The sequence below is a fragment of the Cupressus sempervirens genome, chromosome 6 (assembly GCF_028749045.1).
Source record: "Cupressus sempervirens isolate cs-2001-9-10 chromosome 6, ASM2874904v1, whole genome shotgun sequence".
NCBI classification, from domain to species: domain Eukaryota; kingdom Viridiplantae; phylum Streptophyta; class Pinopsida; order Cupressales; family Cupressaceae; genus Cupressus; species Cupressus sempervirens.
The window spans coordinates 7,070,961-7,095,550 of NC_143123.1; the positions used below are offsets into that span (position 1 = coordinate 7,070,961).

The window sequence follows — 24,590 nt, forward strand, 5'->3', positions numbered from 1 at the left end:
TCAATGTTTTCGAAAATTTTCCAAATCTCTCGGATTTTTTCAACTTTTCCCATTTCACACTTTGGATTTTCACGATTCCAAATTTCTCAATTTTTCCCATCTTTTCGCGCCTAACAGTTTGGAATAGGTGGGAAATTTCATTCTCAATAATTTTACTATCATGGAAAATCCACGCGATGCATTGGAATGTGTGTGAGGCAAAATAGGGGGTATTTCAAAAGGTGTCCCAAATTCTTTCCCTTTGGGCACTTTCCTCAATGCACATAAACATGCGCTCCAAAAAAGTAGAAAAGCACGGTTTGGGAAGGTCCGTAGATTTCATCCACGGGAGACTCAATCCTCCATAGCATGAAAATTCCACTCCGCCAATTAAAGACGGTGTGCATTAGTGGAGGTCATGGATTTTATCCATGCCAAACAAAATCCTTCATAGCATGAAAAGTGCACTCCAAGAACTTAGGAGAGCATGATTTTCTTGTTGCTGTGGATTATATTTGGTTTGACCAATCCCTCGGGTGGGTTGACCTGCACTCCGCAATATTTGGGAATCCACGGTGGAATTTGTGTCAACCTCACTCCAAATACATTGAACGCTGGGGTACTCCACGATGGACGACTGCATTTAGTAACATGCCTGCACACACAGGGATCCCATGAAGGGGCAGGGGTGGGACAGAATAACACAACACCCATGTGCATCATTACAGAAACTAGAATATGTGCCCTTTATGCAGCCAATTTTGTTTATAAAAATGGTTTGAAATTTTTTCTTTGTTTTTGCTTTATGTGAAGGGCAGCCTGTGGGTCCACCTGGGATAAGCCAAGGTTTTCCCAGGATCCCTCCCAAGGACCCCCAGAGTCCCCAGGGTCACTCCCAGGGACCCCCAAAGGAACCCTGGGTGAAACCAGGACCTGGACCCAAACCAAGCCCATATGGGCATGGTGGACTCCAGAGGAACCCAGTAACGTATAAGTCTCAAGTAGTTTCCTTGGCATTAATCTCAAAGAAGACTCCTTACATAAGTGACATTGTTCTCCTACAGTACCCCATCCACATCTCTTGGCTACACAGAAATCAATGTGCACACTACCATCACCACTGCACCGTGCTGATTCTGCTTGACTGCACCTTCCATCCACTTGCACACAGAAAAAAGCTGCTGCTAGTGCTAGGTATACTTATCTGGTGAGGAGAAACTGCAGTGTACTTATGCACGGTTTAACAAAGAACACATTCAGAATCACATGGATAAAACTCTAACACATGAGACAAAAACAGTGACAGCATTTTTGAGTCTCAGGCATGACTGTGAGACCATACAAAGATTTAAGAGCAAAGACTGCATAGAGAATTAACCTCAAACTATGGAAACCATAATCAAACTTTTAGCCTTTGATAGATCCATATCCATAAAAGTAAAATATAAAGGTTTTTTGCTATTTCAGGCAGTTCTGTAATATTTGGTCTCAAATTAGTATGTTTAGGCACTCATGAAAAGACTCAAACTGCAAAGCAGCATCTCAGAGTATGAAACAAGCAATAGATTTTCAATTTTTGATAACTCTATATCCATTGCAAATACATTGTCTACAAGGATAATTGGTAGCTTGACGTTTCTCCGTACAACATTGCTTGATATTTGTTCTGCAAATAATTTATATTTGACATCCAATATTTCAAGCACTACATCAAAATTGAACAGTAATATCTGCATTGATTGAATGGTAATGTAGCCAGCAGTGTTCTCACTTGCTTATTTGAACAAATTTGTTGCAAACAACTTGATTATTGGGTATTATACTGCTATGGGTTGGGATTTTCTAACTGTTTTCTTGTACACAAGAAAATGACAAAAGTTCAACTAAGGTGGCATATTCTATGCCTAGAGAAGATAAATCTCCAAGTGGCAGAGAAGCTACAAATCGAACATAAAAACCTCACCCAAAACCCCTTTGGTGTTTCAGTGCAGATTTCCATCTACAGTGAAAATCACAAAAGAGACCATCCAAGAAAAGATAAGCAGCTATAGCTATGTTAACCTTGCAAAGCCATTTTCAATTAAAGTACTGTAATTTGTCTGCAGTCATCAACTTCAAGCATCCACTTTGACTAAAATAATTTCTTACCAAATACAACATATTACAACAAATTTATAGTAGAGATAAATAACAACAAATGCACGGTTTATACTAAAGGAAAGTTAAAAAATTAGATTATTCTTTATTAAAAAGAATTTGCTAAATAAAATACCTGTTTCTCCAAACTTGCACGGATTATTGGAGTGACCATAGCCTTGGGACCATTTTCCTCCATAGAAGGGGTCTTGTCCTCATTAATACCCTTAACCAGTTGATTGACCTTCCCGAATTGTTTCCTGCTAGTGCCATTTTTGGGAGCAAATGAAGCTTTACCAGCTACATCTTCTAAATCAACAAGGCCAGAAGCTTCTGGTACATTCTCTTTATCATCTTCCTCTAAATCTCCATCACTACAATAGTCAGAAAACCCTTCATCAACCAAAACATTTTCATTACTAACTGATTTCTGCAATTTATCAGTCAAGGATTCAACAAGTCTATGGCTCCAGTCTTCAAAACTTTTGTCCAGCTTTCCATTGTCCTGGTCCCCTATTCCTAAAGGAAGAATCTCGATTGCTCCAAGCCCCTTTAATTGACGGCAAAAAGCCTTGGCCGCTGCAAACATTTAGCAAAAAAATTAAGGGCCACAATTATCACAACTATAAAGCAGATGGAAACTAATGCAGGCCTTAGGAAAAATGTATGTATTGCAGAGAGTTCCAAAGAAAATACATAAGATTCAACAATAATAAAAACATGTATTTTGTACAATCTGATAACATTATGTTTTAGAAAATATTTTACTTTCTTATGCTTCAAAATTTAAAATTTTATTGAAAGATTGCTCATTGTCATATGAGATTATTGATAGCTATTACCTCTTATTGTTAAGAGGGTTACAACCAGCTAAATTTCTTTGTTTGTATAAGCATCAACCAAAAGTTGTTAACCTCCACTTAACCAAGAAACTTATCTTCACTCCTACATAATTGGATTAGGAGTTTGTAAGCAAGCTCGGAAAATTCAAGCATTTGTTATTTTTATAAGCAATAATTTGCTCTGTAAATCAGATCCATGCTCAGTACTATGTTGTATAACCAGATTGCCCCTGTTACCTAGTTGGCAAAGGTACAGTCCATTCTAAATTCTGATCCTGGTAGATGAATCCAGGGGCATGTCAATGGTTACCTTTCTAAATGTGGGTTCATCCCAAAAAAACCCAAGTCAAACCTAAGCAAATTTCTAGGAACATGTGGGGAATCCAACTGATAATAACAGGTTTTCTGAATTTTTTTGGCTTTTTAAATTGTTTAACACATTTGACTTTGATTCTGAAGCATTAAAATGCACCTAACATTAAAAAGTGTATTTCTAAAAATATTGTAAAACAAAAGCGAAGGAGTTGACCTCTTCAAAACATAAAAGTCGTTCATTTTTTGCTTGCCATCACATGGATAGAGTTGATGATTGATCAATGAATGTTCCAACCTACATATGTGTAAGAGCCCATGTTGTCATGTCACCTTTGCCAAAAGAAGAATTAATTAAAAATTAAAATATTTTATGTTGGGCTGGAAAATATATATCTAAGGAGCAACACATTATTACTATTATAAAATAGTTTAAAAGTGTTTCTATAATATCCCTAAATGGGGATAATAGAAAAAAACAACAATATTTCCAAAACTAGGGGACATAAAAATCTGAAACTCTATTTGCATATAACAAATTTTACAATAAACTAGACTTAAAATCTGATTTTCACTGGACAGTGGGCTCGGGGCCTAACCAAGGACAACACAGATTGCTTCTAAGGCTTGGAGCCAGTATATAATCATCCTCTAAATTCATTACAAGGTAGCAAAAGAGTGAGGTAGATAGGAAATAGAGAAGTAGGATCCAGAACTGGTTTCTAAATATAGCTAGCAATAAGCCAAACCTAGGCAAATTTCAAGGAACCTGTTGTGAATCAAACTGCTAATAACAGGTTTTCAGATATTTTTGGCTTTTTAATTGTTTAACACATTTGACTTTGATTTTGAAGCACTAACGTGCACCTAATCCTAAAAAGTGTATTTCTAAGGCATTTGTAAAACAAAAGCAAAAGAGTTTACCTCAGTGTGAATGCAAAACATAAAAGTCGTTCATTTTTGCTTGCCATCAGATGGATAGACTTGATGATTGATCAATGAATGTTCCAACCTAAACATGTGCAAGAGTCCATTCTGTCATGTTCCCTTTGCCAAACAAGAAGAATTAATAAATTATTTTATGTTGGGCCTAGAAAATTTAAATCTAAGGTGTAACTTAATATTACTGGTATAAATAATTTAAATGTGTTTCTATAATATTCCTAAATAGGGATAATAGAAAAACAAAAATATTTCTAAAACTGGGTGACAGAAAAATCTGAAACTCTATTTGCAAATTACAAATTTTACAATAAACTCAGAATTATGATGGAGGGGTTCTAGCCATAACTCTTCCAGAGGTATAGGCAGGTGCTGATCTGATTTTCACTGGACAGCGGGCTTGGGGCCTAGCTGAGGCCAACACAGATCGCTTTCTAAGGCTTGGAGCCAGTATATAATCATCCTCTAAATTCATTAGAAGGTAGCAAGAAAGCCAGGTAGTTTGGAGATAGAGAAGTAGGATCCAGAACTGGTTTCTACATATAGCTTGTAATAAGCCTGTGACAACCTAAGAGCTTGCATTCTTGCATGTGTGGCTAATGGGGTCTACCGTAATCTGCATATGTAAAGGCCTGCAGGCATGTATTGCTTCCATTTTGGACCAATAAACTTGCATATTTCTTTAAATTTGAAGGTGGAATGCAAAATGAATAGAAAAAGCAAAAAATCAAAATGGAGTCAAATTAAAAATTAAAATGAGGAAAAATGGAGCTCGTCAGTTCAAGATTTAGAAAACGAAGGTTTTAAAATGTCAAGGCTGAGGAATACTAGGGGAAAGGACCCAGTAACTGTCAGGGAGTCCAATAACCATGACCTTTTTGTCATGTTGACCTCCCAATTACTGATATTAAAGGAGCCTGCAAAATGGTAATACATGTACTAATAGTCAATCACACATGTACTAATAGCCAATCATTTTTAGGTTTTTTGGTTGGTAATTGGCACATTTGTGTGCAACTAATAGGACATTTCGTAATGACTACTAGGACATTTGGCCACAAGTACTAGCTTTTTTGGGTGAACGGCTATTGGTGCAAGAACATAGTGGGTATCAAATGATACTTTGAAATGGCCTTTTTAACCACTTTGTATTTTACGGCGGCAACCTCTACTAAGAGATCCATAAATCCTCTAAAGCTGAAACCCTAGATTAAAGCAGTTAACTTGCATATAGAGACATATCGAAAAAATCATCAAAATCCAACATACTATTTAGGATCTAAAAGTGCGTGATGCTAGGATGTGCGACTATTGGGTCCTTTCCCTTAAATTTAGAAGGGAAAAATTAAGCAAAAATGAGGAAACAAATTTTTTTTATTAAAGTGATGGAGTTCAAAAAAAATTATGTAGAGGCAAAATCATGAAGTTCATGAATACAAAAAAATTGAAAGCTGAAAAAATAAAAATAAAGACTAATAGAATATTAAAAGTGGCCAATGTTAAAATATCAATTTTTTAAAACTACAAAAGGATGGGTAAAATATTATTACAATGCATGGGAAATTGCATAGCGTCTTCCATTCAACCACATCGTACAACTTTGGTACATTTCCAGGGTATGATTTACATTCCAATTAAATGCATGGTCTTGAAAAGCATTTTAGAGAGAATGACAAAGCTTGGAAATCTTCATCGTATAACCTCTTGGGTTTTTACTTCTTCACTTTAAAACATACAGAGTCCTCCCAAAAGTTCCATATTGTACAGAAATATTTTAATGTCTTTTCCCTACCATACGATTAGGACACTCACATTGACATCCCAAGATTTTTGTTTCATTTCTACTTCTTCTTCCACTTTCAACTAACGTATAGCCTCAACGCTCTTTCTTTCATGTAAGGGCACAGAGCAAAACAAATCCTCATATAGCATCAAAGAAAGCAATTTCAGCACACAACATTCCTTAGTTGAGAAGCGACATTGGACGGCAAAGATCCAAAAAGAACTAAGGGTGATTTGTATATTCAACCAATGACTGGGTGTACAAACTCTTCATTGGGTGGTATAGTCTCCCTTGTTGCTATTTTATAGAGCACAGCTTCCTACTTGCAATCTAGTGTGCATACATCACTTTTGGAATTTCACAACTGGAAAGCATGACTTCATTTTTTAAGCTTGCATAATCTTTCCCCCACCATATAGTCCTTGCATTATTTTGAAGTAGAGCAATTTATTGACAACTATCATATCTCTTTTTGAGGAGATGTATATCTAAAGTTTATTGTGCATTGTCGAGCTTAAAGCTTCTACTCATTCATCAAAGAAATCATGGGAATGAGGCCACTACATTATAGGCCTTGTATTGGATAAGGTAAGACAATTCAAGAAAAAGATGATACCATTACAACATATACAATCATGTAACATCCCCTATTGGGGCTCTAATTTTCCCTAGAATTCCCAAATAAGGTATGGAGTACATTTAGGAATGGACATTTCAGCTTTATATCTTGATTTAGTGCATGATGGTGCATGTGGGATTCAAAAATAATTTTCCTAACAGCCTATTCTCATTATGAGTCCCCTTAATGCGCCTTGAGCTTACTCATTTCCATCAACCCCAAGAGCACGGAATGCCACCCACAATTCAGCCTACTGGCCCACTTGGGGTTGCTCTTTTTGAATGGAATGTATGTGCTACTTGCATCCCTTGCTATGTATTCCAACATAATGCATACGTGGATCCCCTTAAGGCTTTTCCCAACAACCCATCTATATCATTGAGCTGCATGGGAGATAATATAAGGAGCGTCCAGCCTATCCATCAAGCCAGAAGCATGGAATGACTCAAATGGAACCTTGTGCTACTTGTATCCCTTATATGTACATTCTCCTCTCCATAGTGGGATAGCAAATTAAAAGAAAGCTTCAAAGGAATATATATATATATATATATTAGAAGCACTATGTTATCTGCATAACATTCATACTTCCTACTGAATGATATACAAATAATAAATCCACCAAATGAAAAGTGCATGCTTAATCCATTGTAGCAATATCCTGAGTCAATTATAAGTCTGCAATATAGTTTATTAATTACAAAACTCTACTTTCTGCACTGATCGAATGCCTTATTCTCAATTCTTCTACGCCTTATATAAATCCGACCTGCTGTTTACAATCAAATATATATTAGTATATCTCAGAGACTCTCCTCTTTTGACGTCCTTCCTATCTTCTTCTCAACATGGTTTTACACTATCATTTCCCTCAAGATGTGCAATTCTTGGAGTGGCTGTCCTTTCATGAGAAGTCAGGTCTCCTCATTGGTGTCCCATTGCTAACAAATAGTCATCACAACTAGTTCACACCTCATCATGGATCATTGTCTTAAAATATTACTTAGTTCTTTTCCTTAATACAAAGTGCTGCATTATTAATAAATAAGGAGATCACTGCCCTTATTTTTTTGCAATCCCAGCTTATTATTGATTTTTCATGATACCCATAAGTAACTGCACCATACTTGCTTAAATATGCATCCTTAGTCTTCATTCAAAGGGAGTCAGACCTATACAAAATTATGTTAAATATCAAACGGACGGCTAGCCTAGAGAAACTCAATCGACCCCTTGAAATTTTTCATAATTCCTTTAGTTTTATATCTTGAAGATGTCATCATAAATTTTTGGCATATTTTGATATCATTTCTCCTAATATCGTTGCTAATATTGTTTTGATGATGTAGAAATAAAGGGTTTTTACTAGCAGCAAATTGACAAATAGTGTGACAAGATTCAATGCCATAATAGTCTAAAAACTAATCATATTGCTTATTTAGGGTTACACTTTGTTGCCTAGTTCTTTGGAGTGGAATGCAACCATGAATTGCCTACACACATAACTTGGTTGCCATAGAATCGGAGTTGCTAGTGTCAACATCGGAGTAGCTAGTGTCAACATATTTTGTTCCCACTTAACCTTACAATGATATTTGCTAGCTGTGGATGTATCATTATCATCCATGTCCAGAAATGACACAGTGCAAGGCAGGAGAATCCCCAAAGGCGATGTCTTAGCCCCCAGCAATATAACCACACAGCGGAAACACGACACAAGATAATAGCAATGCAAGATTTGATACCAAATCACAACTCTTTATTTATAAAATAACTGTTTACATGCAATATGCCCGGCTGTAAGGCCTTCCGAGTTACGGCCAAATACAACAACAATTACAATAACAATTCTGCAAGATCCCTCAAGATCCAATCCAAAACCTAGCTAGTCCAAATCCACAACTAGATAAGAACACCAAGAAGAATCCACACTTGTACCCTCAAGTCCACCAAGCAATCCTCTGGTTCTCCAACTGCAGCCCTGGCTCTTCAAAATTCACAACTACAGTTCCTCCCCTTCTCCAAGCTGGAATAATCACTTCCTCTAAAGACTCCACAAAACCCCTTACTTATACCCAACTAAGCCACAAGTCAGCCCAGCTCATTACAAACTAAATTAAATCCCGTATATTAAATATAGGTCAAGCCACAAGTCAACTACAACACTAAATTAAATACCCATACATAAATTAAATGCCAAAAGTCGACTCATAGACAACTCCGCATGAACTGAACCAAAAACCAATATTGGCACTCGGCACCAACAGGTTCACTCGGCATCCACTAAGAGGTACAGTAACTCGGCACCCACTAGAGCTACAATAGCTCGGCATCTACTAGAGCTACAGTAACTCGACACCCACTAGAGCTACAGTAACTTGGCATCCATTACACAGCTCGGCAGCAACATAAAATTGAAAACCATTAGCACTCGGCTCCAACATGCAGGATTGCAAGAAAGCCTAGGATGCTCTTGCATCAGACGCCACAAGTTCAAAAAGATGTCCTAGTAACTAGAAGAACATCTTTTGGGATTCAACACATAAATCCCAAACTGGTTCTTCACATACATATTTTGCAAATCTTCAACTTATACAATCTTTCCCTCCTTCTGCTTCTTCACATCCATCTTAGGTGTGCTACAAGTCTTCTTTCCACACTGATCTCCAACTTTCTCAGAATATGCCAACTCAACTCGGTTGCCAATACTCAAGTTCCTCCTACCGAGCTCTTCATTCCACAAAGTAATCAGGGAAAACTTCCTGCCACCTTTCTCAACAGTAAGCACATTCTTGACACAATCATGCAAAGCCCTGCAATCATACTACCAAGGTCTACCATGCAACACATGACAATTGTTCATGTCCACAATATCACACAACACTTGATCTTTATACTGCCCAATTTGGAAATCAACAATGTATTGCTCCCTCACTTCCAAAGTATGTTGACCTTGCAACCAACCAATCCTATAAGGACAAGGATGTCTCACACTCTACAAACCAAGTTTTTGAACCATCTCCTCAGCAACAAGGTTATCAGTACTACCACCATTCACAATCACCTTGCAGACTTTACCACCAGACTTACAAAAAGTCCTAAACAAACTAGTCCTCTAACAAGAATCCAATGTCCTCTCACCAACCAGTACTCGTCGAGCCAGCAAACTTTCTCCTTGCTCAAGTTGACTGTCTTGGACTGCAACCTCATTCACAACAACAATTGTCCTACCTGTCCCTTGTTGATGTGTGTTTTATGACTCACCAAACAGTAGAACAAAATACCAAAATATCTTATCCTCTCTTGAATAAAGTCTCATGTATGCTAAGATTGCTAGAAGATCATACAATGACTTCAAGGTTCCTCTAATGCCAGGTCTTGACTGTGGATAAGATCAGTGGTTGATGTGATTTGCTGATGATCACAAGGGGCCTTACATGTTTATTCATATTCATTTCAAGCCATACTAGATGTGGGAGCTATTTAGGGTTTTGCAATGAAGTACTTTTTTTGGAGTTTTCACAAAATATGCAAAAATTCAATAAGATAGGGTTTAGGAATTCTATTCTAATCCTAAGGGTAGTGATAACAACAAATAGTATTCTAGTGGACAAATTCCTCAATTTACCAAATTCCGCTTCGCTAAGTTATACTACAACTACGCATGAACTGGTGCAATCTTCAAGGGTTATGCTAAAGATTTTCATATCACTACATATGCCATCATAAATAACAATGTATACGAATGATAGAAGTTAAGCAGATGCATGAAAGGGGTTCAGGCTAACTTTGCACAACAAGTTAGAATCACTAAAACGTCAAAAGTATGAACCAAAGGAATTCATCAATACACCATCATATTCTTCATTGTAATCACCACACATTTTAACTAGGCTAAACTTAATCTAATTGAAGAAATTTAGGAGAACAAGCAAGCATTAAGACACGTCAAGTATTCACCAAACTCCAATGAAAACTTTATTATCTCAGTAGCTCATAGCAACAATCTCATAAAAATCTCCCCTTTACAAATGAGAAATGAGGCCTTTATATAGGTCCTCAATTACAACAGGTGGCCCAGATGATCACAATAACTGATGGCCAAGATTGTGCTACATCAGCCCTAATTAGGGTTAGGGCAAAGGAAAGGAATCTACATTAATGCAATAAGGAATCCACTACTGTAGTGGGTAATAAATGCCCACTATGCATGCTCGTTTAGGAAGGAGTGGGGTGCAATAAATATCCACCATGCATGTCCATTACTCAATAAATGCTCAATCTTCCTTGAATAAACTATTCTTGATTCCATTCTCTGAATGCATAGAAGTTTGACTTGGAGACTTCAGTTCTTCATCAAAGATAATTGGATGCCATGAAATGATGATGGAGGCCATGTAAGCTCAAGTCTTTTCCAATTGCATCATTTTAACTAAGATCCAACTTTGACTTACTTTTCTGAAAATCTCTCTTCGAACATTCTCGTCTTCCATATACTTGCTTGGAAATTTATCTCCCTAAAATGGATTGGAATCCCTTGTTGATGATTATGTTACTCTAGAATTTCTTCATATTGAACTACCTTTGCCATGTTCTTGGATTTTTGGATTTGAACTTTGATCTTTGAACCTAGAATGTCTGGGACCGGATCACTTAGTACTTCGATCTTGGTACTAGAATTTTGGATTTTGAGCATCTTTCTTGAATTTCTAGAACTAGAGCTTTCTCCTCCTTTTTCTTCAAATGCTCTCAATTCACTGTTATGCCTTTTCTTACATTTTGAAGAATTCTCCCTTTTTTAATCATCATCAATCATTTTTCCAGTCTTGGGTACACACTTGAAGAGGGTGACATTCAAGATCTGGAGATGAAATTTCCACCACTTAATCCTTTTTCATTTTTTCATGAAGGAGAAAGTTTCCAACACTTAGCCATTTATTCTTCCATGAAGGAGGAATTGCCAACACTCAGCCAATTTTTCTTCTATGAAGGACAAATCTCCAACACTTAGCCATTTTTGCTTCCATGAAGGAGAAACTTCCAACACTAGCATTTTTTCTTCCATGAAGGAGGAATTTCTAACACTTCACCATTTTTGCTTCTATAAAGGGCAGATCTCCAACACTTAGCCATTTTTGCTTCCATGAAGGAGGAATTGCCAACACTTAGCCAGTTTTTCTTCCATGAAGGAGAAACTTCCAACACTAGCATTTTTTCTTCCATGAAGGAGGAATTTCTAACATTTTGCCATTTTTGCTTCTATGAAGGATAAATCTCCAACACTTAGCCATTTTTGCTTCCATGATTTCTAATTCTCTTGCTCGTGGAAATTTTTGAGTGGTCATGGATTTTGTCCATGATGGAAGAATTCCACAACAACCATTTTTCTCCAAGGCGGGATTTTTTGAGAGATCGTGGATTTTGTCCATGATGGAAGAATTCTACAACAACCATTTTTCTCCAAGGCTGGATTTTTTGAGTGATCGTGGATTTTGTCCATGACGGAAGAATTCCGCAACAACCATTTTTCTCCATGGTAGGATAATTTGAGAGATCGTGGATTTTGTCCATGATGGAAGAATTCCACAACAACCATTTTTCTCCAAGGCAGGATTGTTGAGTGATTTTGGATTTTGTCCACGATGGAAGAATTCCACAACAACCATTTTTCTCCATGGCAGGATATTTTGAGAGATCGTGGATTTTGTCCATGATGGAAGAATTCCGCAACAACCATTTTTCTCCAAGGTTGGATTTTTTGAGTGATCATGAATTTTGTCCATGATGGAAGAATTTCGCAACAACCATTTTTCCTTATATTTTCATGCCTTTCCACTTTTGGATATTTCATGGGTTATTCCAGACTTAACCATTATTTTCTTGATTGACTGTCGTGCTTGCCCGTTCTTTTGGATATAGACACATGTACCCTTTTGGCTCTTTATCAACCATAGCTCACTTGTTGCAAAGTTAGACCTACCAAAAATAGACATTCTAAAAATAGTAAGTTGTCCCAAAGTCAAAATAAGGCCAATCTAAGATGCAGTGAAATTTACTAAAAATAGACTAACTAAAAATAGACACTCTAAAAATAGTAAGTTGTCCCAAAGGAAAAATAAGGTCAATCTGAGAGGCAGTGAAATTTACTAAAAATAGACTTTCTAAAAATAGTAAGTCAAGACATTCAATTCTCAAACAAGCAAATAATTTCCATTCTCAGAGCCACATGGACAACACTTTCCACATCTGGCCAATTTTACCAATTCTCATTTGAAAGAGAGAACTTTAGAAGATTGAGCCCAATACTACCAAGAACTGAAGCCAAAAGGACAAGACCAAGAGACAAAAGGGGGCCCCCCATTTGCAATGGGGCGATGGTGTGAAAAGCCCACAACATCCCCCTTTTCTAATCAGTGAGTTTTGTTTCACTTTCAGCACTCGATTTAGCTTGTGCCAAGCTATCCTGCTTCTCCTTCCCTCTAGCATTACCTTGACTTTTCCTTTTCAACTTATCCTCTACCTTCAGTGCATACTGACAAGCATCCTCAACCAAAGAAATATTCAGCATACCAACCTCATCCTGAATATTGAATCTCAAACCATTAATGTACTGAGCTACATTTTCCTTTGACAATTCTCTATAACCAAACCGAATAGTCAACTTGTAGAATTCCTCAGTATAATCTTTCAAAGACATATCTTTCTGTTTCAGATTCTGCAACCTTTTAAACAACTCAAGTTCATAATCAGCATAAATGAACTTATTCTTCAACTTAGTCACCATCAATCTCCATCTAGAGATCTTCATTTCACCTTCCTCTTCTCTGTCTCTTTACAATTCTTTCCACCAAAGAGCAGCATATCCTTTCAACTTAGTTTATGCCAACCTCACTCTGAGTGGATCTTCAACATACTCAAGCTCAAAGTAGTCTTTCAATTCATCAATCCAATCAATCAAGTCTTCAGGAGTCAAAGTACCTGAGAAATTGGAAACCTCCATCTTATGTTTCAGCTTCAACTAAGATTCAGGTCTAGCAAACTGACCAGCCCTAGTTCCAATAGGTCTCTAGAGCCACACGATCAGTTTTGTCCTCACCACTAGATCCAACAACTTCAAAGTCTTCAACAACTTCCTCATAACTTCCTTTAGTACCCACATGCCTAGGTATGCCACCTAAAGCACTTACAATTTCAGCAATCATGTCACTCTTCATCAATGCAATCTCAGATCTGAACTCTACTCTTATCTTCTCTGAGATCCTTTCTTCTACGGCATCACTAAGATCATCAATTGCCCTACGGTCCAATCTTCTTGGAGGCATCTTCCAAAATTTTAGCAAACCCTAAGCAACAGATCCACCAATCCAGAAGATGAATCAGCCATAAGATCAACCTTCTCTGCAAGTCCTAGTGTAAACTGCCTTAGCTTCGGCGATCTATCAACACATTCAGGAACAAACTTTACTTTGATACCACCTGACACAGTGCAAGGCAGGAGAATCCCCAAAGGAGATGTCCTAGCCCCCAGCAATATAACCACACAACAGAAACACAACACAAGATAATAGCAATGCAAGATCTAATACCTAATCACAACTCTTTATTTATAAAATAACTGTTTACATGCAAATGCCCAGTTGTAAGGCCTTCTGAGTTACGGCCAAATACAACAACACTTACAGTAACAGTTCTGCAAGATCCCTCAAGATTCAATCTAAACCATAGCTAGTCCAGATCCACAACTGGATAAGAACACTAAGAAGAATCCACAATTGTGCCCTCAGGTCCACCAAGCAATCCTTTGGTTCTCCAACCGCAGCCCTAACTCTTCAAAATTTGCAGCTACACTTCCTCCCCTTCTCCAAGCTAGAATAATCACTTCCCCTAAAGACTCCACAAAACCCCTTACTTATACCCAACTAAGCCACAAATTGGCCCAACTCATTACAAACTAAATTAAATCCTGTATATTAAATATAAATCGAGCCACAAGTCAGCTACAACACTAAATTAAATACCCGTACATAAATTAAATGGCAAAAGTCAGCTCACAGACAACTCGGCATGAACAGATCCAAAACCAATACTAGCACTCGGCACCAACAGGTTCACTCGGATCCACTAAGAGCTATAGTAACTCCGCATCCACTGGAGCTATAGCAACTTGGCACCCACTAGAGCTATAGTAACTCGGCATCCATTAGACAGCTCAACAGCAACATAAAATTGAAAACCACTAGCACTCGACTCCAACATGCAGAAAATTGCAAGAAAGCCTAGGAGGCTCCTGCATCAAGAAAACATAACAGAAGGGTTAGGTATCTTAAAAATAGGTTCTTCTAAAACATCATGAGATATCAAGCTGAAAGTGCTTGTTAACTCTTTTGATAAGTTCAAGCTTCATGGAAACAAAACTAATGCTCTTATAGAGCCGAGATTGATTTGCATATTTTCATAATTGTTAATCATGATATATGCTAGATTCATGCAAACATATATGTCAGATACAAAACATAAGACATGAGGTGATCCCATACACTTGAATATATGTAAGGCATAAAGCATGTGCAGCATGTCATTAGTCATATATAAATATACAAACGTCATAAAGCACACATTTCAAAGGCACGCACATATAGAAATGCAATGCTGACCCGATTCATTCTATTTCAGACTACGTTTATAGATCACTTTCTTGGCCTTTAAAGCCCTTTGGCTAGATTGCATCAACTACCTTTCACGGGATGGCAAGATAGATGCCTTGCGACCAATTGAAATGTCCCCCTATTGCAACCTTACTCTAATTTAACATAGAATTCCCAAATATCGTATGAAGTATATTTGAGAATGTAAAGAGTCAACTTTATGTCTTTATTTAGAGCATAATGGTGCATGTAGGATTTAATGATTCTTTCCCTAACTACCTATTCTATTTATAATTTCCTTGGAAATACATATAAGGTGCCTTAACGCCTTTCAGCTAATGTAGTTATGTAATATTTCTAAAATGCTCACTGAGTGAGGATCTTTCCATTTCGTAGTTAGTTCTTATTTAAAATGTTTCATTTTAGTCTTTTATTTCTAAAATGCTCACTCGGTGAGGATTTTTCCATTTCATAGTTATTTCTTATTTAGAATGTTTCATTTTAGTCTTTTATTTTTGTTTTAAAAACTTTGTTTGTAATCTCTATTTAAGGAGTTTTTTGTCTCCTTTGTAATTAATTGAATATCAAACATCACTTAATGGTATTAGAGCCCATACTTTAGTTTTTCAAAATTTCACATGTGGAATTAAATTCCATAAGTATTTAACAATTTGTTATGAAACTCTGTGTGGAACCCTAGGAAAAAAACAATTTGTTTACAAAAGTGAGGGTTTTTGAAACTGCAAAACTCTGAAAGTTTTGAAGATTTTCTTTGTAGATTTTAAAGGTTTTCTTCGGAGCATGAGAGATTTCCGTCTTAGAACTGTGTTTTTTTGGAGGTATTGTTTATTGTGTTTGAGGAATTTTTCATTTGCTCATGGATGGAGGGTTTGCTTATTTTTTTTCCTACAAAAAAATTTATTAAGGGTTTTTTTAATTTTTTCCCACAAAAGATCATGGAGAGTTTTCTGTTTCTTTTCCACCAAAATTTTTGTAGGGGTTTCTATTTTTTTCCACAAAAAAATTACATAGGGTTTTCTAATTTTTTTCAAAAAAACAATCATGTTAGGACTTTGCACGATTTCCAAAAAATCGTGGTGTTTTATGGGTTTTGCTGATTATTTTCCACAAAGATCATGATTTCTTGTAAAGTGTTTTGGGTTGCAGCTCGCAAACGATGTTTTTTTGCAAATTTTTTTAACAATTACTTTACAAAATCATGGGCATTGCTGCTTTTGACATTTTTGGCAAAATCATTATTTTTTAGAGTTGTGAAGTTTTTTGAAGTTGATCTTAGTGTCTCTGGATGCAAGGAAGGGTAGCTTTGTTACCTGACATCATGTTGGAAGGATTATGGTAAACTTGGTCATATCCAGAAGTTTTGCAACACCAGGAAGGATCTTAGCAAGCAATAAGCTCATGCCGCAAAGTATTTTGAAAATAATGGGGCAGCCTTCTATGTATTCACAGTCAAATGACATACAAATCATGTCAAGTCTTCTATAGGGTAGTTATTAGAATGACCATTAAGGGAGGGTGTTAATGTAATTATATAATGTTTCTATAATGATCATTTATTTAGGATCATTCCATTTTGTACTTAGTTCTTCTTTTGAATGCTTATTTTCAGTCTTTTATTTTTGTTTAAGAAATTTTGATTGTAATCTCTACTTAGGAGCTTTTGTCTTGTTTGTGATTAATTGAATATCACTAAATTATCATTTCAATTTCCATCAAGCCTAAGAGCACACAATGACACCCATCATTCAGCTTCCTAGCCCCTTTTAGGGTTGCTTTACTTGAATAGAACTTATCTGCTACTTGCATCCCTTATTATGTATCCCATCATAATGTAAAACTGGAATCTCTTAAGACTTTTCCCAACAACCCATCCCTATTATAAAACATCGTGGGAAATCATACAAGGTGCATCAAGCCTATCCATCAAGCCCAAGAGCCATGGAATGACACTCACCATTCAGCTTCCCAACCCCACATGGGGTTACTCTACTCAAATGGAACCTTGTGCTACTTGCATACCTTATTTGTACATTCTCCCCTCCATAATGGGATGGCAGTTTGGACGAAAGCTTTAAAGGAATCTTTATCAGATTTTATTATGCTTCTAATTATATATATGAGAAGCAATATGTTATCTATACAACATTCCTATTTCCTAGCAAATGGAAGGCAAATAACAAATCGACCAAATGAGAAATTTATGCCCGATGCATCATACAATGACCTGAATGAATTAGTCTGTAGTCTAGTTTATTAATTATAAAACTCTAAGTTTCTGCCTTTATCAAATGCCTTATTCTCACTTCTTTGATGCCTTGAATAAATTTGATATGCTGTTTACACTCAGACATATATGAGTGTATCTCACAGAATCTCCTTTTTTGAGTCCCTTCTTCTCTTCTTCTCAATATGTTTTTATACCCTATCCTTTCCCTCAAGATCATAACAATAATTGTATATTTAATAACGAAGATGGAGTTCACAATATTTATCCAATTCCATTATGGTGTTTCTAAATGAAATAAACATAAACAGAAGCTGGATACCTAAACTAACAAAGATGACCATTAAAGAAACATTACAATATTTAATACCTTCCATTAATTGTCATCGTTCTAAATACCCTACAAAAGACACAATTTGCAGGTCTTTTTATCATGAATGCATAGAAGGCTGACCCTTTCTCTTCAAAACATTCAACGACATAGGTTTTCTATTGCAACCCTCCCAGATGTTGCTAAACTTCTAGAAATGAACAAGATGACCAAAATCCTTCCGACCTAATGTCAGGTAGACAAAATTATCCCTCCTTGTAGCCAAAAACACTGAGCTCAATTTGTCAAACTGAAACCAAGAACTTGAGGAGAAAATGGTCAAACCCTCCATTGCTTTAGAAAAAATACACAAATTTTCTGGAAAATCGGCAAAACTTTTAAAGATCAGCATTACAACCCGAAAATTGACTCCTTGATGTGATGTTGAGATCACACACGAAAAACTGCCTTCTTTTTAAGGAAAAAACCAAGCAAACGCTCTAATGAGTTTTTTATTTATTTTTGCAGGCAAAAAACCCTGAGACCAGCAGCACCAGTCATGGATTTTTTGGAAAAAAAATTGAAAACCCAAAAACAAATTTTAACGAGAAAATAGATAAAACCAAATACAATTTTTTTGGAGAAAACTTGATCAAAACTAGACATGATTTTTTAAGAGAAAATTTGATCAAAACCCAAAATCATTTTTTACTGAGAAAATTTTAAAAATCCAACAATAACCATTTTGTTAAAAAAAACATAAAACACAACATTTTTTTTTGTGGAAAAACATTATGAAACCCAGAATAAGTTTGTGGGAATAAATTTACAAAACAGAATATTATTTTTTTTGTGGAAAAAATTATAAAAACTACATGTTTCTGGAAGAAAAATGAAATGTCCACTGCTCCAAAAATCCTTGCCGCAGAGAATAATCCACAAAACCCTAGCAGCAGTTGCAAAAATCGGGTCGTCGCATGTTCGCAGAAAATGACAATACAAGAATTGTCAAAAATTTAAAACGTAGGTCATAGAGAGCAAAGTTGTAAGCTTCACCAAAAACAACGTGAAAACTAAAAACAACACAAGGAAAACGTGCACAGGCTGGAAAAATGCAGAAAAACCGATGGTTTGAAAAAACCTGCAACAACAGCCTGCATTCATGATGCGCAAGAATGCACAAAAAAACCAAAAGCTTCCATGCAAAACAAATATGGCATACAACAAGAATTTCACGCAAACAGGAAAGAATAAATGGGGCCACGAAAATAATGGGCACCAATCCACCCTTGTAAAACGGTTCATAACCAAACATGGGCTAAAACCAATAATTTCCCAGAACATGACACCTCTTCAAGACATAGAAAGACTGAGGAGAAAACCCACAAAAAGCTTCAACGATTTCTTGGAAGAAACCGTACACGAAAATTGTTTCACTTTGCTTAAAAAATCAAGCCAAAAAGCTTTTAAAAATGTTGTGAGAAATTTGTAGGATTTCCAAAAATGAACTTTATAATTTTTTTGCCAAACTCTAAAAAACCCCATATTCTGCTCTAATACCATGTAATGGTAATTGTATATTTAATAATGAAAAAAGAATTTACAACAGATAGGCAGTTATAATATGATATTTCTAACAGAAACAAATGTAAACAAAAAGTCAAAAATAGAAACTACCTAAATTAACTAAGATGACCATCAAAGAAACATTAGAATATTTAATAAAGACGTGCAACCCTTGGAGTGGTTTTCCTTCATGACGGGTCAAGTCTCGTCACTAGTGTCCCATTGCTAACTACTAGTCATCATAATTAGTTTGCACCACATCATGGATCCCTGTCTCTATTAATCACTTAGCTCTTTTCCTTAATTCAAATTGCTGCATTGTTAATAAGTAAGGAGATTGCTTCCCTAGTTTTTTGTGATTGCAGCTTATTATTACTTTTTCATGAATTCGTTGTGTAATCACACTCATTCTTGTTAAATATGAATCCTTAGTCTCTATTCAAAGGGACTCGAGCATATACAACATTGGATTTAATTTGTTTTGAATATCAAAAATGTGAAGAGCCCAAGCCGGCTCTTCTACTTATGCTGATGAATGAGAAGATGTTTCTTGGTTTTTTCAATTAAGCATGGAAAGGAAAAATAAAATGAAATGAAATTCTGCAAATGCAACATATAACTCACATCAACGATTAATTTTGAATGTTTGCAATTTGCACTATTATCAAAACAAATGATGCAATGATAAGGGGAATCACAATTTTTATTGAAAGAACCTGATTTTTGTCGAGAAATTCCAAATAGAAAGCAGACCACTTTATTCCCAAATCGCAACCCTCCTATAGTGTTGTCACTGTACAGGTAAGTATGCTGTCCACAGTCTATTGCTAACAGTGACCAATTTGCAGCTCTATAATCCACAGTCTATTACTCAGCTTGTCTTGCTATTAAATTCACTCAAAATGCCACAATGAACCAATGCCAAGAACAAGGAGAGATGGTGCTAGAAACTCAGTTCAATAGGATCTCAACTCCTCTTATAAATCCCTGATAAGCCATGCCAATTTTCAGAGAATAATGGCGTTCATATTCACACAGCTGCACACTGATTTATTGCAGATCAATTGCCGCCTATAAGCAGAGATTTAGACGCCTGTTTCAGAACTATTATGCAAGGAAAAGCCACATCAAACAACAAGAGATTGGGCGTCCAGAGAGCACTGAATACCCACACTCAAATTCAGATGCAAACGCCCCAAATAATCAGACATGAGAATGCCCAGCAAACAGATATTGCTAGCACTCAGAATTCAGAAATCTCCTCCCAAATTTGCACACCCAGCCACAGGAAAACAGTAAGGGTGACATCAATTTCCAGAATTCCAATACCAAAACTCTTCAGCCACAATTTGCTTCTCAGCCATAGGCAACACAATATGAGAAAGCACCAAATTCAAACCCCAGAAAACTCAGATTGAGTACATTATACTTCAGCACTGGATTGAATTCACCAACTCCAAACAAACACTCACAGGTGATAAGTAAATATTAAAAAGCAATCGTCAGTTGGATGCCAATTCCTCACAATTGGAGTCATATTTATAATGTAATTGTGCAACTTAGCTTCCTCTTCACACTTCTCACTTAAGAGGCTTCAACTTCACAACATTAAATTATAACATGAAATAACATAAAGTGCATTAAAAATAATGAAGCCTCGTTAATATGTTAATGAATATGAACTCCATCATTAATATGCTCAACCATATGCAGATGGCAACCAACTGCCAATGCCACCACTGTAGTATCAAATATAGCAATTACCCAAAATAGACTCACTATAAACAGCAAGTTCAACTCAGAGACCCTAAAAACTCACTGTCAGCTCACGAGGGTCACCATGATGAATTGACCTAGACAACTACAAGAACCTGCTAAAAATGGGGACACTACAAAAAAGTTGGCTAGCCTAGATAAACCCAGTTGGTCCCTTGTAAATATTCAAAAAGAACTTCCTTGCCACTCTTGAATGGAAGTGCATTTAAGATTTGATCAAGTGTCAATTGCTTGGAGTGAGCGGGGCATCTAGCATAGCTATATGAATGATCCTATTTAAGATCGAGGTAAGCATAAGGAAGTTCTATAATTGAGTATTTGTGTTGCTTGAGAAGATTTGAGAGTTCTCGTGCTTTAAGCACAATGCATTCTATATGATATAGCATGTTATTGGTTTCCTACTAGATGTTATGCGCACTCAAGTATCTCTTGATAAGGGGGGAAGATTTCAGCCATTAGGGAAACTAGGCACTTTCTATCCAATTGCATTTTATCAGAGGAACATAGGCATACAATAGGGAGGATACAAAACAATCAACAATGCCACTTGCTCAGGAAGAAGAGGACATAAAAAGATGTTTCAGGGAGTGGTACTACCATTGAACTATTTTCATTAACAAAGTCTACTATAGAGACAATATCACGTGCAACGAATGCCTGTTCTCAAGTGGATGTTGAAGGGTATGTTGAAGGATCCATCAATGTGTGGGATACTTAGTTACCAACTCTAGCCACAATATCACCAATAGTTGCAATACCACTATCGATTGTAGATCCATCATTGGCTACAAAGTCACCATCCACCACATCGACATATTCATTTGAAGGCACTACAGTGACTAAAGAAGCCACCAAGATTGATGACTGGCTTGGCATGTTAGAGGTTCCAATGGATGTTCGTACCCCAAATTCACCAAGGCTCCTAACCAAGGGTTTAGGCCATAGGAGGCATAGGTCATTGCCCTGCCAATTGACACTCAATTATAAACGCTAGAGCCCTCACAACTAGTTCGGCTGAATATAGGGGATGTCACGAAGAGGGCACTGAAGACAGTCCCACAACCCCTTCCTAGGGCCCTGTAGTTACCAATGGTCAAACCCTCAAAAAAGGAGTAGGAGGAGGTGTCAAGTTAGGTTGATTCATAATTGAGATTGCTCCACTAGATACATACAATGCCCTTGGCACGATAATAGTATTCCCTTGGAGAGTTCCAATCTATGGCCAACGTTATGCATGAGGATGACAAGATTTCTCCAATTCTCAACAAAGGCCATGATCTAAGGAGAGGACAATTATTTTTATGAAAAGTTGACTAACAAAATAATTGGCTACTCCATTCCAAACTATGTATGTCCAATATTCTTGTTGTCATTTTGGCAGTTGCCACTTTGAACATGATATAATACTTAAAAAGAAATTCAAAGAGTAGAACATATTTTAAGTTCAACTATTAGAAGTACATTGTGATTTGGATGTAGATATGAGGTTTTCAATAGCATAATCAATTCAAAGATAAACATTTTAGCGTACGAAGGAAGAAGTAAAATGATAATTAATTGTCTAGATTGTGATATTGTTATCAAGATTCAACTATGTAGTTTTTCAGTTAAACTTATAGACCCACATTTCATGAGTAGTGGTTCACAAGAAGCCATCTCTCATGAGAGCGAATGGAACACTTAGCATCCATTGCATCTAAGTGATGCTCACATGGTTCAAACATTGAGACTTCCCAAGAGATCACGCATCCCAATACTATTCCAGGTCAAGCATGAGAGTGAATGGATTACTTAGCACTCATTGCATCTACATGATGTTCAAATAAGTGAAATCGGGACTTCCCAAAAGACCACCCATCCCAATACTGTTCCAGCTCAAGCATGCTTAGTCACAGAGTTCCGTCCAAGATTAAGCCACTTGGCTTGCAATCCAACTTGCAGAACCATTGCCAAGTATTGTGCCATATGAACCATTCATTATAAAACCCCTTATACTCCTAAACTCAAAACTCATGAATGCTAATCAACTAGTTTTGACTAAAAAACTACACAATTGAATTCTAATAGCAATATCACAAATGCCTTGCTGTGAAAATTATCTCCTTATTAATTATCCAAAATTAACCAAAATTCTGCCTAGTGGAACATACAACGATTTCAAATGAGCATATGAATTACCTTGATTGTAAGTATATCCGTAGGCGCTACTGCCGACGCCAAAGACAGCAAATTTGCATGTGTTGAGCAGCCCTGCACCAACTCTGAAATCCTTAGAGCTCTCATCAAGCCACTGCGCTAGAAATGCAGCATTATCCGGAGGCTTACCATTCTCCCAGGTCGAGGCCACTATTATCACAAGCGCCTCCTTCACTATGTCCTCTGGCTCATACGACCGCGGGTCGACGACCTCGACCTTAACATTATTTTCCTGCAGTAGGCTCGAAAGCTTGTGAGCCAGGGCCTTTGAAGTGCCCGTCTGCGAGGCGAAAAAGAGCTTTCCGGGCGGAGATGACGACAAAGACGACGACTTGCAGCAACCGTTGTTAGGTTGCAGCGCCGGGTTTCGAACACTTGACCTGCAGCACCCATTGATGTGGTTCGATTGATTTACTGATTCTTTTGCCTCTTTTTGCACATGGGATGATTTTGATGTTCTGAGACGAGTGGATTTCCAGAAGCAATATAAGGAGGCCGAGACCAGTGCCGCAAGCGCTACTCGAGCTGCTAAAGATGGAGGCCCTGCCACAGAAATCGACTGTGCCGTCTCCATCGAAGATCCTTACTGCCCTGCAACACTACGCCAAATCTACGCAGGAGCAAAATTTCACAATTAAACCCTTTTTAAACCATTTTTTTATTAACGCACACACACCTCGCACCTGATACGCTCGTGAGCTTACAACTTGGCCCCGATTACTTTTTAATTGTAAGGGTTCTCGTTTGTTAAGGAGTTTCAAAATAAAAACCATCACTTCTATTTGTTATTTTTAGTGTGCATGGGGAAATTTCAGTCAAAAGAGTATTGTTTTGTTAATTTTAAATTAGTTTTTCTTTTTTTCTTTATTCTTAATTTAAGAGAATGGTTTACTATAACAAAGTGTCTTTATTTTATTGTCAATTAAGGTTTCTAAAGTTTGAATTATTAAATATTTTTGCTTTATTTCACTACAATGCGAGATTTCGAGATGGTACTTTTGTCACATCTCAGTGATTTAGATAATTAGTTTAGATATATGTTTTATGTTGTGATAGATTTTACAACTTTTTAGTATCAATATTTTAGATCATGGTCTATGATTTATTATTAGGATAAAATGGAGAAGGGTTGAAATAAGAAAGGTTATGTTTGACTTGAACATCATGATAGATGGATTAATTGTGATGACTTATAACAAAGTAGGAAAAACATAACAGTGTTGACGAATTGTGTAGGTA

The 24,590-nt window shown here is 36.7% G+C and overlaps 1 protein-coding gene across 1 annotated transcript in view; it reads right to left on the bottom strand.

Moving 5' to 3' along the window:
* Window positions 1-24,091, bottom strand: part of LOC149550728 (flavodoxin family protein / radical SAM domain-containing protein) — a 59,781-nt gene extending 35,690 nt beyond the window's left edge. The window contains exons 1-2 of the mRNA XM_089786290.1: window positions 23,334-24,091; window positions 2,252-2,694 (exon numbers count right to left, since the gene is read on the bottom strand). Of these exons, the coding sequence (XP_089642416.1) occupies window positions 2,252-2,694; window positions 23,334-23,925 (1,035 nt within the window). The 5' untranslated portion in view covers window positions 23,926-24,091. The remainder of the gene's footprint in view (window positions 1-2,251; window positions 2,695-23,333) is intronic.
* Window positions 24,092-24,590: the final 499 nt, after the last annotated feature.